Source organism: Orycteropus afer, unplaced genomic scaffold, assembly GCF_000298275.1.
Source record: "Orycteropus afer afer isolate SDZICR_OR568_19922 unplaced genomic scaffold, OryAfe1.0 scaffold00175, whole genome shotgun sequence".
In the NCBI taxonomy this organism is placed as follows: domain Eukaryota; kingdom Metazoa; phylum Chordata; class Mammalia; order Tubulidentata; family Orycteropodidae; genus Orycteropus; species Orycteropus afer.
In genome coordinates, this window is record NW_006921762.1 from 3937692 (window position 1) to 3954042 (window position 16351).

Here is a 16351-nt window from a genome sequence, read left to right on the forward strand (position 1 = left end):
TCTGGTTTTTGGTCATTGGTGTTCAGTGCATCAAATCTATTCTTTAGATGGTGTCTAAATTCAGGAGGGATATATTCAAGGTCATATTTTGGCTCTTGTGGACTTGTTTTAATTGTCTTCAACTTTAAGGTTGAACTTGCATAAGAGCAGTTGATGGTCTGTTCCACGGTCAGTTCCTGGCCTTGTTTTGTCTGAAGATACTGAGCTTTTCCATCACCTTGTGCCACAGATGTAGTCAGTTTGATTCCTGTGTGTTCCATCTGGTGAAGTCTACGTGTATTGATGCCATTTGTGTTGCAATGATTAAGTCATTGGTCTTTCAAAATTCTATCATGTTATCTCCAGTGTTATTTCTATCACAAGGCCAGATTTTCCAACTGCCAGTGATTCTTCTTTGTTTCTAACTTTTGTATTCCAGTCACCAGTGTTAACTCATCTTGATTGCATGTGCAGTCAATTTTAGACTGTAGAAGTTGATACAAATCTTCAATTTCCTCATCTTTGGCTTTGGTGGTGGTTGCATAAATTTGAATAATAGTAGTATTCACTGGTCTTCTTTGTAGGCGTATGGATATTATCCTATCACTGACAGCATTGTACTTCAGGACAGTTCTTGAAACATCCTTTGTGATGATGCCATTCCTCTTCAATTCGTCATTCCCAGCATAGTAGATCATATGGTGGTTTGATTCAAAATGGCCAAAACCAGTCCATTTCAGCTCACTAATGCCTCAGATATCAATGTTTGTGCATTTCACTTCATTTTTGACAACTTCCAATTTTCCTAGATTCATACTTTGTGTATGCCATGTTCAGATTATTAATGTATATTTGCAGCTGTTTCTCCTCAGTTTGAGTCGTGCCATGTCAGCACATGGAGGTCCTGAAAACTTTACTTTATCCATATCATTAAGGTTGGTTCTATTCTGATGAGGCAGCTCTTTGCCAGTCATATTTTGAGTGCCTTCCGACCTAAGGGGCTCATCTTCTGGCACTGTATCAGACAGTGTTTCAGGGCTATTCATAAAGTTGTCCAGTAATGTATGCAAGTAATGTAAGATTATGTTTAGCCAAATCTGCCCTTAGTCTAGGGTATATTCCTGTTCGCCTACCCCCACCTGATCTCACCTGTCTATGCATTATCTGTAGCCTGCTGTTTGGTGCCAAAGGTAACGTGGTATTGTGCATGTAATAGTATTTGCCTCTGTTGTCTGTATCTTTTGTGCACGTCCCTGTGTCTCTCCTTTCCCCAATGTCACCATGCTGGTCACAGACTCTTTCCATACTGTACCTCCCTTCACCCAAATCAACATGTGATCCTCAACTAATCTGACATTTCCCCTCACCTTCCCACCTGTCCCCGGTCCAGTAACCAACAAAGTCAATTTCCTTCCCTGAGTAAACCTTTTGTTGACTTTTTACAATAGTGTGTTCATACAATATTTATCCTTCTGTGATTGATTTATTTCACTCAGCATAATGTCCTCCAAATTCATCCATGTTGTGAGATGATACCTTTTTAAAGTGTTCATTAACAAACACTTCAACTTCTATATTTATGAGTCTGTTCACTTTTCTTCCCTTTTTGGGTTAATGTAGGTAATTTATATCTTGCTATAACAAAATGATCAAATGCCCTTATAATTTTTAATTTCTTACCATAAAGTTACACATCGTATTTTCTTATAATTCTTTTGTTCTCTTTCTTATCTGGGTATTCATTCTCTTACTTAATCCTTTGTTGTTGTTGTTTTTTTTTTTTTTCAGTTATTTGTTTCTTTTAGGCTTGCCTGGAATCTATTATATTTTGTATTTTCAAAAACCAGCTTCTGGTTTATTTCTTATTCCTAATGTTTTATTAGGAGCTCTGGTATCATAGTTCCTTAGGCACTTGACTGCTAACCAGAAGGCTGGCGGAAGGAAGGTTGGACAATCTACTTCCGTAGTGATACTGCCTCGGAAACCCACGGAGGGGTCACTATGAGTCGGGTCCAGCTCGACGGCACATAACAGCAGCAACAACAACAACAATGTTTTATTGCTTTGTTTTATTTAATCAATTTTAATTTTTTATTAATATTTTCCTCTTAACTTCTTTTGGGCTATTTTATTGTCCCTTCTTTAGTTTCCCGAAATGGTTTTATTTCTTTTTTTCTCTTTGTTTGTTTTCTATGCTTTAACAAAGTCATTTAAAGGTATTAATTTTCCTCTGGGTAAAGTTTTAACTGTATCCTATAGCAGTTTATATGAAATAATCTTTGTTATTAATTTATAGATATTATCTTATCAATTTTAATGTTTTGATCTTGGGATTCTATAGATGTGTACTTTACTTCCAGATGATCATTTTGTTGTAATTTCTAATTTCATTAATTTTTTGTCAGATAATAAGGCCCATGAATCTCAAATTTTGACATCTATTATAATTTTGATTATGACCAAGAAAATTATCATTTTTTGATAAATGTTTTGTGGAAAAACTGAAAACTACTCATTCTGTGATTATAAAGTACAAAGTTCTGCAAGCTTGAGCTTGTTTGACTACGTATTCAAATCCTTTATATTGTTACTATTTTTTCCCTTATTTTATCAAATTCTGAAGGAGGTATGTTAAAGTCCTCTACTATGAACATAATTTTATAAAGTATTCCTATTTCTGGAATTTCTTTTTTTATTTCTTTTACTACAATTAATTATTGTATTCAACAAATACTTTCTTTGAACTCTGTTTATCTATTGGCTCCTTTCTGTAATGGAAAATTCAATTATAAGCTCTTTGCATTTAAGAATAATTAGTAGAAAGCTAAGCTGTACCTGAGGTCTTCATAGCTTTTCTGTTCTGCCAATAATTATTTCTTAACAGTCTGTGGTGAAACCAATTATCTACCAACTAATCAACTAAACCCAGGAATATATGCATGAAAAATTTAATTCATGTATGTTCATCATTCTTTCATCTTCTCCCTTTTACTGAGTATAGAGTAATGCTTTTTCACTAAAGGAAGTCTATTCTTCATCTTCTAAAATTAGGAATGCTGTGTCTAGTAATATTAGTTTGAAACTTTGGAAATCCCCAGGAATAGAGAAATCTTTCAATCTTATATTACTGATCATGAAAGAAGGTCACCTAGCTTAGAAGTCAGCATTTTGAAGTGGAAAGAACATTTGTTTAGGAGGTAGAGATTGAGATTATAGTCCTGGCTCTGCTTTGATAAGAAGTAGGGTCTCGGGCAAATTGTTTAACCTCTCTTATTTTCAATTTTTCTGAGTTTCAACGTAGTCAGAAGTAATCCTTCCAATGACAGTCATGTAACTCTTCTTTCCTCTTTTGTTTTTTGTCTTTCTTTTCCACTCATTTTTTCAGTCTCTTTCTTCCTCTTGGTGGTGAGGAAGCATTGAGGGGAGAATTGGAAAGCATATATTAGACAAAAGAAGGCCAACATAGACTAGAAAGGCAGGAGGAAATGAGGTTTTAAGTTGTCCAAATTTGTCCTGGTATCTTAAATCAGACATTAACGATTCACTGCACGTGCACAACGAGATGGTTTCATAATGCAATGTGAGAGGTTGTCAGTGAAGTAGAGTTCTTCTTGCATTTCTTGCACCCTGTCCTACTGTGGACCATTGAGAGGGAATAAAATGTTCATAATCAGCCTTTTCTGTTGACTTGCATGCAGCGCATACCATCCATCTCTTCTTTTCCAATCTTTGCAAGCATTTGTTTTTATAATATGGCTCTGAAAATAAAGAATTAGGAAACTAGCATAGACAAGGTTTCATGACTCTAGATTGTGAGAAGGTTTATTATACTCACATTCCACTAATGTTAGAACTGCACTGTCTAATAGAGTAGCCATTAGTCACATGGCTATTTAAATTTGAATTGATTAAAATTTAAATTCGGTTCTTCAGTTACACTTACCACATTTCAAGTATTAATAGCCACATATTAATAGCCGTTGTATTGAACAGTGCAGATACAGAATATTTCCATTATCACAGAAATTTCTGTTGAACATTGCTTGTTTAGAGATTCTAAAGACTTTTATTTTTCAATAAATAAGTGGAAAGTAAATTTTCTACTCTGTCCCCAGAATACCATCCTTAGTGCATGCCGTATAAAAAACGAGTGGCTGGAAACCCATTTGGAAGCTTCCATTAATGAGCTTTCTGAACAGAAACAACAATTGGAAGATATTGTGACTCCCATTTTCACAAAAATATCCACACCACGTAAGTTTTGGATAAAAAGTGGTTTGAATGTCAGAAAAGATGAAAATGAGGTTCAATGTTGTTATTTCTGAGATAGTTTAATTTAATAATCTCTGTAAATAGTCATTAACCATGTTATAAGCACTAATCTGTGATGATGTTGTTGTTGTTATTTGCCATCTAGTCGGCCTGACTCATAGCGACCCCTCCTTGGGTTTCCGAGGCAGTATCCATGATGTAGCTCCCTAATTTCAATATTACTTTCAGTGTTAGTAATAGCTAATAATAATAATGGAGCTCTTTCTATAGGGGATGTCTAATACTAACTTTAACATTAGAATAGTCATCAATCATTTAATTTTATATAGTTTACTGTGCCTTTGACTGGCAAACCAATGATTCTCAACTAGGGAGGCATGTCCTTCTGGGAGATAGGGTAGCAGATTTTGAAAGAGCATTTTCAGTATTAAAATTCTATTTGGGGGTAAAAAAATCTATTGTGGGAATACTGTCCTGTGAATGGGGAAGGTGCATGTATTAGAATCTTGGTGGCAGGGATACTTAAGATAGTTTTTCTTAACAGTTTTACTTACATAAATTTCCTATCATAAGATTCACCCTTTTAAAGTATACATTTCAGTAACTTTTAGTATATTCACAGATGTGCAGCCATCACCACTATCTAATCTTAGAATATTTTTATCACTCCACCCTGAAAAAGAAACTCCATACCTATTAGCAGTTATTTCCCTTTCCTCCCTCCCCCCAGCAACCATTAATATGCCTCTCTGAATTTGCCTATTCTGGACATTTCACATAAATAGAGTCATACAATATGTGGCCTTTTTTATCTGGCTTTTTTCACCTAGCATAATGTTTCCAAGATTCATCCATGCTGTAGCAGGTATCAGTACTTCATTGCTTTCTATGGCCAAATAGAAAGTATGTATGTATACAAATTTTGCTTAAACATTCATCAGTTGATGTACACTTAGGTTGGTTCCATCTTTCTGGTTGTTTTAAATAATGTTGCTATGAACATTCATGTGAAAATTTTTGTGTGGTCATGTTTTTTATTTCTCTTGGGTATATATCTAGAGAAATTGCTTAGTCAAATGCTAACTCTATGTTTAACCTTTTGAGAAACTGCCACACTGTTTTCCATAATGGCTGTACCATTTTACATTTCCACCAGCAGTGTATGAGGTTTCCAATTTCTCTACATCCTTGCTAACATTTATTATCTCTATATATAATTTTTAAATGTCTGAGTGGATGTGAAATGGCATTACATCGTAGTTCTTCTTTGTATTTCCCTAATGACTACTAAGAGGAGCTCTGGTCGCATAGTGGTTAAGGGATTTGGCTGCTAACCAGCAGGTTGGCAATTCAAATCCTCCACCTGCTCCATGGGAGAAAGATAAAGCAGTCTGTTTTCATAAAATTTTACAACCTTGGAAACTCCATGTTGTTGTTACTAGGTGCCATTGAGTCAGCTCCAACTTGTAGTGACCCTGTGTACAACAGAATGAAACACTGCCCAGTCTTGTACCTGGAAACCCTATGGAGCAGTTCTACTCTGCCTGCCCTACAGGGTCACCATGAGTCAGAATCAACTCGATGGCTGTAGGTTTGGGTTAATGATTCCAAAAACCAAATTCATTGCCATCAAGTTGATTCTGACTCATAGTGACCCCCATTTGATTTCTGAGGCTGTAAATCTTTATGGAAGTAGATTGCCCTATCTTCCTTATGTGGAGTGGTTGCTGGGTTTGAACCTCTGACCTTCTGGTTGTTGTTGTTGTTATGTGCCGTTGAGTTGGACCTGACTCATAGCGACCCCTCCTTGAGTTTACAAGGCAGTATCGCTACAGAAGTAGATTGCCCAACCTTCCTTCTGAGGAGTGGCTGGTAGGTTTGAACCATCAGCCTTCTGGTTAGCAGTCAAGTGCCTTAGGCACTGTGCTACCACAGCTAAAATGCCTTATCCACTCTGCCACCAGAGCTCCTTGGGTTAATGACTACTAATGGTAAACATCTTTTTGTGCTTACTGGCTATTTGTGTATCTTATTTGGAGAAATGTCATTCAAATCTTTTTTTAAAAAATTAGATTGGCTTTATTATTAAGTTGTAGGCGTTCTTTATGTGTACTGCATATAGTTCCTTATTAGATATATGATTTGCAAATATTTTCTGCCATTCTGTGGATTGTCTTTTCATTTTCTTACTCATGTCTTTTGAAACACAAAATTTTTAATTTTGATGAAATACAATTATATATATTTTCTTTTATTGCTATGCTTTTAGTATCATATAGAAGAAACCATTACCTAATTCAAAATCACAATGATTTGCTCTTATGTTTTCTTCTAAGAGTTTTATAGTTTTTGTTTTTACATTTAGTTCTGTGATCCATTTTGAGTTAATTTTAATATATGGTATAAGGTAACAGTCCAACATCATTCTTTTGCATGTGGATATGCAGATATCTAAGATTTTTATGTTTTTCAAAAGAGGCTGTGGTTTTAAATGATTGAAGCACTTAACTTGGTCTAGGCAGTGTGACTAAAGATATCTTGCTATCTATAACTATTATTTATTGAGCATATTCATAGCAGTCTAGAACCCTGGAGGAGACAGAAGCTTTTACTGTTCTTGTCTTTAAGGAGCCTAGCACATAGCTTGTGATTACAACATGCAGACTCAAAAAGCTAAGCTTAAGTAGTGTAGATGTTCAGAGGAGGCTAAGTATAAAGAGGAAGTTTCATGGAGAAAGAGAAATAGCTTGGATGGATGGGTAGCACAGCTGCAGAGGGTAGGAAATTCCAGAATGGAAGCACAATATGATAATAAAACATTCAAATGTGGAAATAGACGGAAGTGGGCAATACCCATTTGGCCAATTGTATTTGATTCTGTGTTAAGGAACAGTAGAAAACAAGGTTGGAAGATTAACTTGTGATCGTTTATGAAAAATACTGAATGGTAAGATTAGAAGTTTACACTTTATTTTCTGGGAAATAGAATACCATTAAAAGCTTTTGGGTAGGAGAAGAGAGGGTTTAAGAGGGGAGAATAATCTGGTTTTCTTATAAAATGTATTGGAGGGAGAGAAGTTTAGAGAAAGAGAGCCCACTATAGTTTGGTCTGTCTATAGTGAGATAGACAGACAGACCAATGGAGCAGAATTGAAAGTCCAGATACAGACTCATCCATCTATGGACAACTGATCTTTGGCAAAGGTCCAAAACCCATTAAATGGGAAAGAGACAGCCTCTTTAACAAATGGTGCTGGCAAAACTGGATATCCACCTGTAGAAAAATGAAACAAGATGCATACCTCAACCCATGCATAAAAACAAACTCAAGCTGGATCAAAAACTTAAATGTAAAACCCAAAACTATAAAATACATCAAAGATAAAATAGGGACAAATCTGGGAGCCCTAATTTACAGATAAATAGACTGTCAAGCATAACCCAGAATGTGCAGGGGACAGAAGAGAAACTAGATGACTGGGACCTTTTAAAATTAAATTATTGTACGCATCGAAAGATTTTGTCAAAAGGGTAAAAAGAGAACCTACAGATTGGGAGAAAATATTTGCCTATGACATATCCGATAAAGGACTTATCTCCAAAATCTACAGAAAACTTCAACACCTCAACACCAAAAAGATAAATAACCCAATTCACAAATGGACAAAAGACTTGAACAAACACTTCACCAAGGAAGATATACAGGCAGCCAACAAACACATGAGAAACTGCTCACGATCATTAATCATTAGAGAGATGCAAATCAAAACAACAATGAGATATCATCTCACCCCAGCAATAATAGCAAAGTTCAACAGATCACAAAGTAACAAATGCTGGCGAGGTTGTGGAGAGATTGGAACTCTTGTGCACTGCTGGTGGGATTGTAAAATGGTACAACCATTGTGGCAAATGGTATGGTGTTTCCTTAAAAAACTGAAAATAGAAATACCATATGACCCAGAAATTCCATTACTAGGAATATATCCTAAAGAGGTGAGAGCGCACGAACAGACATATGTACACTTACGTTCATCACAGCACAATTCACCATAGCAAAGAGATGGAAGCAACTTAAATGCCCATCAGTGGATGAGTGGATGACCAAATTATGGTATATCCACACAGTGGAATACTATACCACATGAAAGAACAATGAGGGATACATGAATCTTCTCACAATGTGGATGAACCTGGAGGACATTATGCTGAGTGAAATAAGTCAATCACAGAAGGACAAGTACTGTATGAGCCCATTCCTGTAAAAAGACAGAGAAGAGTTTGCTTGGGAAAGGGAACTCACCTAGTAGGTTACTGGGATGGGGAGGGAAAGGGAAGGATTAATTTCGGGCTAGCTGGGGCCTACATGCTGACATGGGTAGGGGGAGGGATATATGGGAAGGATATATAACCACCGTAATAACATTAGGAAATGGGAGGACACCGAATTGTGCACATATGAGATAGACGACAGATGCTAATACCAACCAATGTGTCCACAATACCATATTGCCATTAACACCAAACACTAGGCTATACAGATAAACACATAAACACCTGAGAAAATAAAATAAAATAAAGGCTTTTGGATAGGAGAAAAGAGGGTTTAAGAGGGGAGAATAGTCTGATTTTCTAAAATGTATTGGAAGGAGAGTTTAGAGAAACAGAGACCACTATAGTTTGGTCTGTCTATTGTGAGATGCTTAAAACTTAAATTACTTGTTATATATTGCCTTGATTCCAGCCTTTTCCCCTTCTCCATCACTACTGTTTCCTTGACCCAACAACCCTACCTCCTTCACTTCTCACCTGCGAGGAAGAATAGCCTTTCTGCCCCAAGTCCTCTGTATTTCATCCCCTCCAACCTCTTCCGCATCTCACATCTGCTTCATAGAATGCTGGATCTGTATGGAAACTCTGAAATAGTACTTTACTTTATAATGAAGAAAGTGTAGGCAAAGTTATTCTAGTCAGTGGTAGGACTAAAAACAATAATATTGATTATGTGGGAAATGTGATTGTACAGCTTCAAATATTTTAAAAAGGGAGAGTGAATACTTGAATCCACGTACCAGCCACTTTAGGTTCAATCAGTGGCTAATGCAGGCTGCAACATACTTTTTTATATTATGCCCCCACTGTTTTAAAAACTAGCTTCATTTTGTTTCATATTGCAAGCTAATTAACTGTAATTTTAAAATCTGTTTCCTTTCAGGTCAAGTGAAAAGTGCCAAAACTGTAGCCTAAGCCATGGTCAGAAAAGAAGTCAAGATCATACTTCCTACTGAATAGATATTTTGTAAAAGTCCACATTTTCTTCTAGTATCTGTAAAGAAAATTTACTCATGAAGTCCGAAAATGGACTGGGGGTTTATAAAAATGTTTAAACAGGAAATTAAATCACTTTGTTTTGTTGCACCCTGTTTAGCATGCTTATGACCAGACTCACTGGCCTAGCCTCTGCTCCCCTACAGACAACCCAAGTGAATTCCAGATGCTCCTTCTAGGTGGAGAGCAGTTGGCTGTGCCTCACACACAAACATCAGATGGAGGCTTTTAAAACTATGTAGAGAATCGGATAATTTTCTATGTTATTGTGGAAAAAAAAAAGTTCACTCAAGTGAGGATTTCATTTAAAAAAGACATATCTGACCATTTCTAGATGAAAAATTTGTTCTCCCTCTCTCAAAAGGAAAGCATATGGAATGACATTCTACAGCAAGAAAATATTAAGGATCATTTGGATCAGGGTCCTCTGATTATACAACTATTACTTTTTATATACAAATTGAAATTCATCTGTGCAGTAGGATGTAAGCTCCTTTATTTCTTTATGTTCTATCTTTTACTTACTTAACACAAATCTGTTTAGTTTTATATTTATAAGATCTCCCCTCTTCATAGTTCGGGTAATAGAGATGTAACTGGACTCTATACCACTTTCCTCCTGTTCTATTTTGTAATTATTTATCTTTTAAATATTAGAGTTGGTTTCATATTGGTGATTTAGGCATTGTCTCCCCCCACACCTCCTAGTTTATCAATAAGGCCCTGAAATTTCTGCTACTCTTTCTGGAAATATTTTATAGAAAAAAAAATTCTAGAAAACATTTATTTCAAATGTTCTTCTTCTTTGTCTCTCCTTGAAAGAGAGATTTTTGTTATGGGAGTGGGTAGGAAAAAAATGAGCAAGTCAGTAATTAATACCTTGTCAGTTAATATTGTCTCAGATAGGGTTGTGGGATAATACTGTTTTATAATTCGTCTCCCTAATTTTGAAATTTTGAGATCTTTTTTATATATAAGCAACTCAATTTCAATTGCCTTATGCAGAAGAACAGAGCAATAACTCTTACTACCTTCTCTGGTAGACCCAGTGGGTGTTTATGGAGTAGTACGAAGAAGGAGGAGTCCCTGGGTGGTTAACATGCTCGGCTCTAACCGAAAGGTTGGAGATTTGACCACCCAAAGGCTCTCCAGAAGACAGAACTGGCATCTACTTTTGAAAACTTAGCCATTGAACACCCTGTGGAACATAGGACTTTGATACATGTGGGGTTGCCATGAGTCTGAATTTACCAAGAAGATCTGTGTTTGCTTCATTGTCTAAATACAGTATATTGTTATAAGTCCAGCGCCCTTAAGCACAATTTGATAAATGGCCAGATGCCATTTTCATTGTTTCTACTTTGACTCTGTATTTTCTAAGCATTGATCTTGAATATGATATTATTTTCCAGGTATGTGATCCTGGTGATTTGCAAAGGATTCCTAGAGCACTCTTCTAAGATTCCTAGATAAGACCAAGGAATTTCTCAAGACCCCCTATTATAAAAGAAACCTTTCTCTTCCTCTTTATTTATCTCTCAGTCCATGTTGTCAAACTTTTTTGTGGCTTTTGGTATGTTTCCTAATGCTATCTTCTGGAAAGCCCTTATATTGGTACCTCTATGCCATCCTAAGGAGCTCTGGTGGTACAATGCCTAAGATATTTGACTACTAACCACAGGTTAGTGGTTCAAACCCACCAGCTGCTCCACAGAAGGAAGATGAGACAATCTACTTCTGTAAACATTTATCCCTTAGAAACCCAGTGGGGGTTGCTGTGCGTTGGAACTGTTTTTTTTTTCCCCAATTTATTTATTTATGTATTTTTTCATTTTTTTTTTTATGTCATCATGTTTCCTCTACTGTCTTACAGACTGCTTTCTAAATCCCTCTCCAGCTCCTCTTCATCTGACCCCCAAATGTGGGAACATTTCAAAATTCAAACCTAACCCTTGGTGAAGTAATCTATAATTCTCCACCCCATGATCTTTCCTTTCCTCAGTGTTAGGTAAACTTTATCCCTTTTTCTTTGGGGTGCCCATAGTACTAAAAACCTCATACTATATTTTATTTAATTGTTCACATCTTTTCTACTCACATGAATCGTGAGCTTTTTGAGGGTAGGGACCTTGTCTTGTTTTCCTTCATATCTAAAAAGCCTTTAAGGTAGTAAGTTCTCAGTAAATAATAATTGAATGAATTCTCTTTTGGCACTACTTTATTTGTAGAACTCATTACTTCTTCATTCATTCATAAAGTATGTTCACCTTTATAAAAATGACTCCAGATTTTTATCTCCATATTTTGCTTGTGCCAGTGCCCCATTTCAACTCCAACCTGTCCTATAAATAAGCCATACACACACCAAGCATTATGATTCTACATATAGTTTCTCCTCTAACCTTCTATTTCCTGAGTCTTCATCTGGGACACCACATCACTTCAGAAATGTAAACCTGGTGATTACCAAGGGGTTCCTAGATCTCACCTCAAAGATTCCTTTAATTTGAAGATTTGAGTATTTCTTTATATCTGTAGACCTATAACTGTGGTCTGTTTTGAGGGGTATAGTACCTCTTGTTACCTATTACCTATTACCTGTTACCTATTGTTTCATTGAATTATAGTCACAGGAAAGTTAAAATGCCCTTATGGTTTGAGTTTGAGCTGTAACATGCAGGTAGTTGCATGACTTTTTCTGAACATCCACACTGTGATTACTGTTTCAAAGTGCATAGTAAATCAAGAAAGCCTCATATTACTTGAGAATTGTCAAGCAAAGGCTAAATTCAATGTTATGATAACTTCTAGACAGTAGTTCTTTAGACTTTTGTAGTTCATTGATCAGAAAAATATTTTAAAGGAGAGGGAGAGGGGATTAATATGAATGACACCTTTAAGAAAACAGTTATCTACTATCAGCTCTGGTGGCATAGTGCCCAAGGCATTTGACTGCTAACCAGAAGGCTGGTGGTTCAAACTCACCAGCCATTCCTCAGAAGGAAGATTGGGCAATCTACTTCCATAGAGATATCTCCTCGGAAACCCAAGGAGTGGTCATTATGAGTCAGAAACAACTCCATGGCAGTGAGAGTGAGAATCACTATCTTTTTAATAAAAGACAAGACTTTTTAACATCAGAAAAGAGAATATAATTTCAGTATAAGGCTCTATTCTTTTAAGTTGAATAAATTGAGCTTTGCTACACACCTGTACATTGTATTTGTTTTTCTAATTTTGTCACGTATGGTGGAACTTTTGTCGTGAATTGAAACTGGCCTGTGGTCCAGACTTTGAGGATGACTACTTCTAGACTAAGCTGAAGCAGTCAGACTGTTAAGTCAGGTTAATGTGATGCTCTAAATTGTGAAGCTCCTCACGTTTGATCTAATATGTGATAAATTGTATTTTCTAAGATGACTATACTAACAGCCATGACTAGCTGCTGTCTCACATGTTCTTTTTACAATGTAGTCTTGACAAAAGGTGGGGTCTGTATTCTTTCCCCTTGAATCTGGGCAGGCCTGTGACTACAGTGGAAGTGATATAATGTGATTTCCAAGGCTAGATCATAAATGATGATGCAGTTTCCGCCTAATTCTCACGAGATGCTCACTCTTGGAAACCAACCACAATGCCAAGTAGAAGGCAAAGCAGACCATGAAGAGGTCCACGTGAAAAGAAACTGATGCCCCAACCCATAGCTCTGGCTGAGCTGCCGGCTGGTAGCCAAGACCAACCTACCAGCCATATGAGTGAGCCATCTCGGAAGTGGGTCTTCCAGTCAAGCCATATGGGCTGATACTGTACAGAACATAGACAGGCTGTCTCTTGTTGTACTCTGCCAAAATGCACATTCATGAGCTAAATAAAATGATTGTTGTTTTAAGCTATTCAGTTTTGTGTTTTGTTTGTTATGCTTCAATGAAAAACTGATACAAGTTTTGGAACCTGCAAGTTAGAAATTGACATAACAAAACTTAAAATATATGACTTTTTGGGTTTGGAACTGAGTGGTAGGCAAAAGCTGGAAGAGTGTTAGTGAAAGCCCACAGGGCCAAAGTGGAGTATTAGCAGAATCATCACGGGCCTCTGGAAGATTATTGTTCTTAGGTGCCATCCAGCCAATTTTCCACTCACAAGCGACCCCACATGACAGAATAGAACTACTGCATCATATTTTCTAGACTGTAATCTTTACAGGAGCAGATCACTAGGTCTTTCTCCTGCAGAGCAGCTGGGTAGGATGGAATCACCAACCTTTTGGTCAGAAACCGAGAGCTTAACTATTGTGTGATGGGGCTCTTCAGGAGCTTATTAGTGGGAGTTAATAGAAAAAAGAAGAAAATATTATTGGCAATTGAAGAAAGGGGCCCTTCTTACGGTGTGGTGGTTTTGTGACCACTGTTCCTATGTAAGTAATGAAATCAGTGATCCTGCTAGGGATATTTCCAGACAGACTACTCAAATGCTATCTGGCTGCTTCTAGTAAAATGTGAGAGGAGAGAGAAGAGCTGAAAAACTCTTCAGTTTTCAAAAAAAGTTAAGCATAAAGGAACCAGTACATGCTGAGTTTGAAAATTGTTTCCATTCTTAGCCCTTTCAGATGGTAAAAAATTATCAAACTAAGAAATGGCTTCTGGGAAAATATAAAACCCAGAGTAGAATTGTAAGGTAGGTTATTTTTTAAGATCTCAGAAATACTTAAGGTGATGCCTCCTAGAATCTTTCAGACTATAGGTGGGCTTTCTCCGTTCAGCTAGGAAGATGGCCTGTAGCGACTCTAGGCAGTCATTACCACAACTTATGAATCCAAATGGAAAATGAACAGTTCTTTCCCAATAAGGGTATATATCAACCCAAGGCACCATCTGATTGCTCTTGTGTGAGTCCCCTGCCCACCTCTAAATTAATTATAGAGTTAGAGGAATAGAGAACTATGATTAACCAAAATGTGCCTAGCTCAGGGAAATGAGATAGTCAGTTATTAGAACACAGGATTGGGAGAAAACACACTGAGCAGCCCCCAGTCTTCAACTCACCAACGCTACCAAAATCTATTTTATCTGGCTTTACCAAAAATGATAAAATAAAAGGTTATTATTGCCTTTTTATGAGCTACATGGGAAAGGTTGTACAGTAGGGAAATTTGATTATTTTAATATTTTAGTCATGTACTGTTTCTAGCTCCCAGAGATGTTATCTAGGTGTTATATGTTATCTAGAGCTGACTCTATGAATTTTGTCCAAGTTTTCCTGAAGTATGAGGATTTTACTAAAAGCCATGGAAAATCTGAATTTTGAAGTTTATAATTACTGGAATCTTACCTATAAGGCTTAGGTGAACCAAGTAAGCCTGGAGGAACAACAGTAGGAAAGGAACTAAATAGAACTGGGGAGGGCATCACTCAAAATGATCTGAGGCAGTGCAGCTGAGGGGAGAACCAAACTTAGTGTTTAGAGAAGTTGAGGTGACAACCAGTTTAGATAAAATGAAGATGAAAGTGGGAAGAAGAATAGTCAACTTTGTAAGTGGGACAGTTAAATAAGGGCAGAATGAGAAAGAATAAGGAATGAGTCAGGAGTCTGTGAATGACTATTTGTTTATTTTAGAACATGGTTCCTGGCATTTATGGTTGGGATGGGTCTGATGGCTTAAAAGAACCACACCAAACTGTACCAAAATTAGTCTTCAATGATGAAAAGCAAATATTTTGGGAGGTAGTGTATGGGTTCCAAATGTGTGTGTTGTAGTCAGGGGAAGACATAGAACTGTCAACTGAAACTCCAGTCAAGTAGGAATTGGGACTTGGGTTTGTTAAAAGTTCCCTGGCACATAGTCATGGAGAAGATTGGTGATACATTTAGTAACTCTGCTTCTGTGCTATTATCCTTGGTGCCCGGGGAAACAGGATAAATGACAATCCTGATTGTGTGGCATAGGCATGAGAGAATAGAATCTCGTTTTAACAAAATAATTTCATTGAAGGTAAATTACAAATTGATGAGTAATGCTCATTTGTTTAATATTTATGCTGCATTTATTTTTAGTGAATATTTGTGGCAAAAATAACGTGGACATCACAGAATTTGGTATGATTTGTCCTTCTGTGACACTGTTACTTCAGATTAATAATCAAAAGCCAATAACAAAAGAAGTTAGAGGAGTAGAAGTGAGAAATACTGAAAAAGGAGAGGTTGAAAATGAAAATGAGTCAGGAAACAAGGCAACATTGAAAAGGATTAGGCTCTCTCCCCAACTGGGTAAGTTTGGGGAAACAAAAATAGAATATGTAAAAAAGACATAGGAGGAGGTTCTGTCTACCTGATCATTATCTGATCATTTTAGTTATATCAGCAAAAAATATCAGTTAAAACAGTTGTGGGTGTAGACACAGCTTGAGTATTAAGAAATGCATGTTTCCTTGGAATTGGATCACTTAGCATCTTCTGGATTGGGGGTGAGGGTAACGTATTTAGCCAATCAGAATGGAGGCAAGCTGGCCAGAAACCAATGGGAAGTAGGCAAGGGCATGGCTTTCAGTGTGAACGATCAGTTGGCAGTACTGTCCCTGACTAACGGATGCAGAGCTGAGCATTTTTGTTCTTTGTGGTTTTCAAGAGCCTTCATCTTGATTTCAATTCTGAACCAGTTTAGGCTTGGAAGATGATATCACTGGTCTTGGTATTTGGAAGAGGCACTTGATTTAAGGGTGATGTTATAATGATAAGTGGGGATAGTAAGGTTTGAAGATGCCAGGGATCTGAAGGG

General features: G+C 36.8%; 1 protein-coding gene across 1 annotated transcript in view; it reads left to right on the forward strand.

Moving 5' to 3' along the window:
- The window catches only part of ANKRD45 (ankyrin repeat domain 45), a 66783-nt gene extending 57285 nt beyond the window's left edge, over positions 1–9498 (forward strand). Inside the window, exons 4-5 of the mRNA XM_007947108.1 lie at positions 4095–4233; positions 9467–9498. Of these exons, the coding sequence (XP_007945299.1) occupies positions 4095–4233; positions 9467–9498 (171 nt within the window). The remainder of the gene's footprint in view (positions 1–4094; positions 4234–9466) is intronic.
- Positions 9499–16351: the final 6853 nt, after the last annotated feature.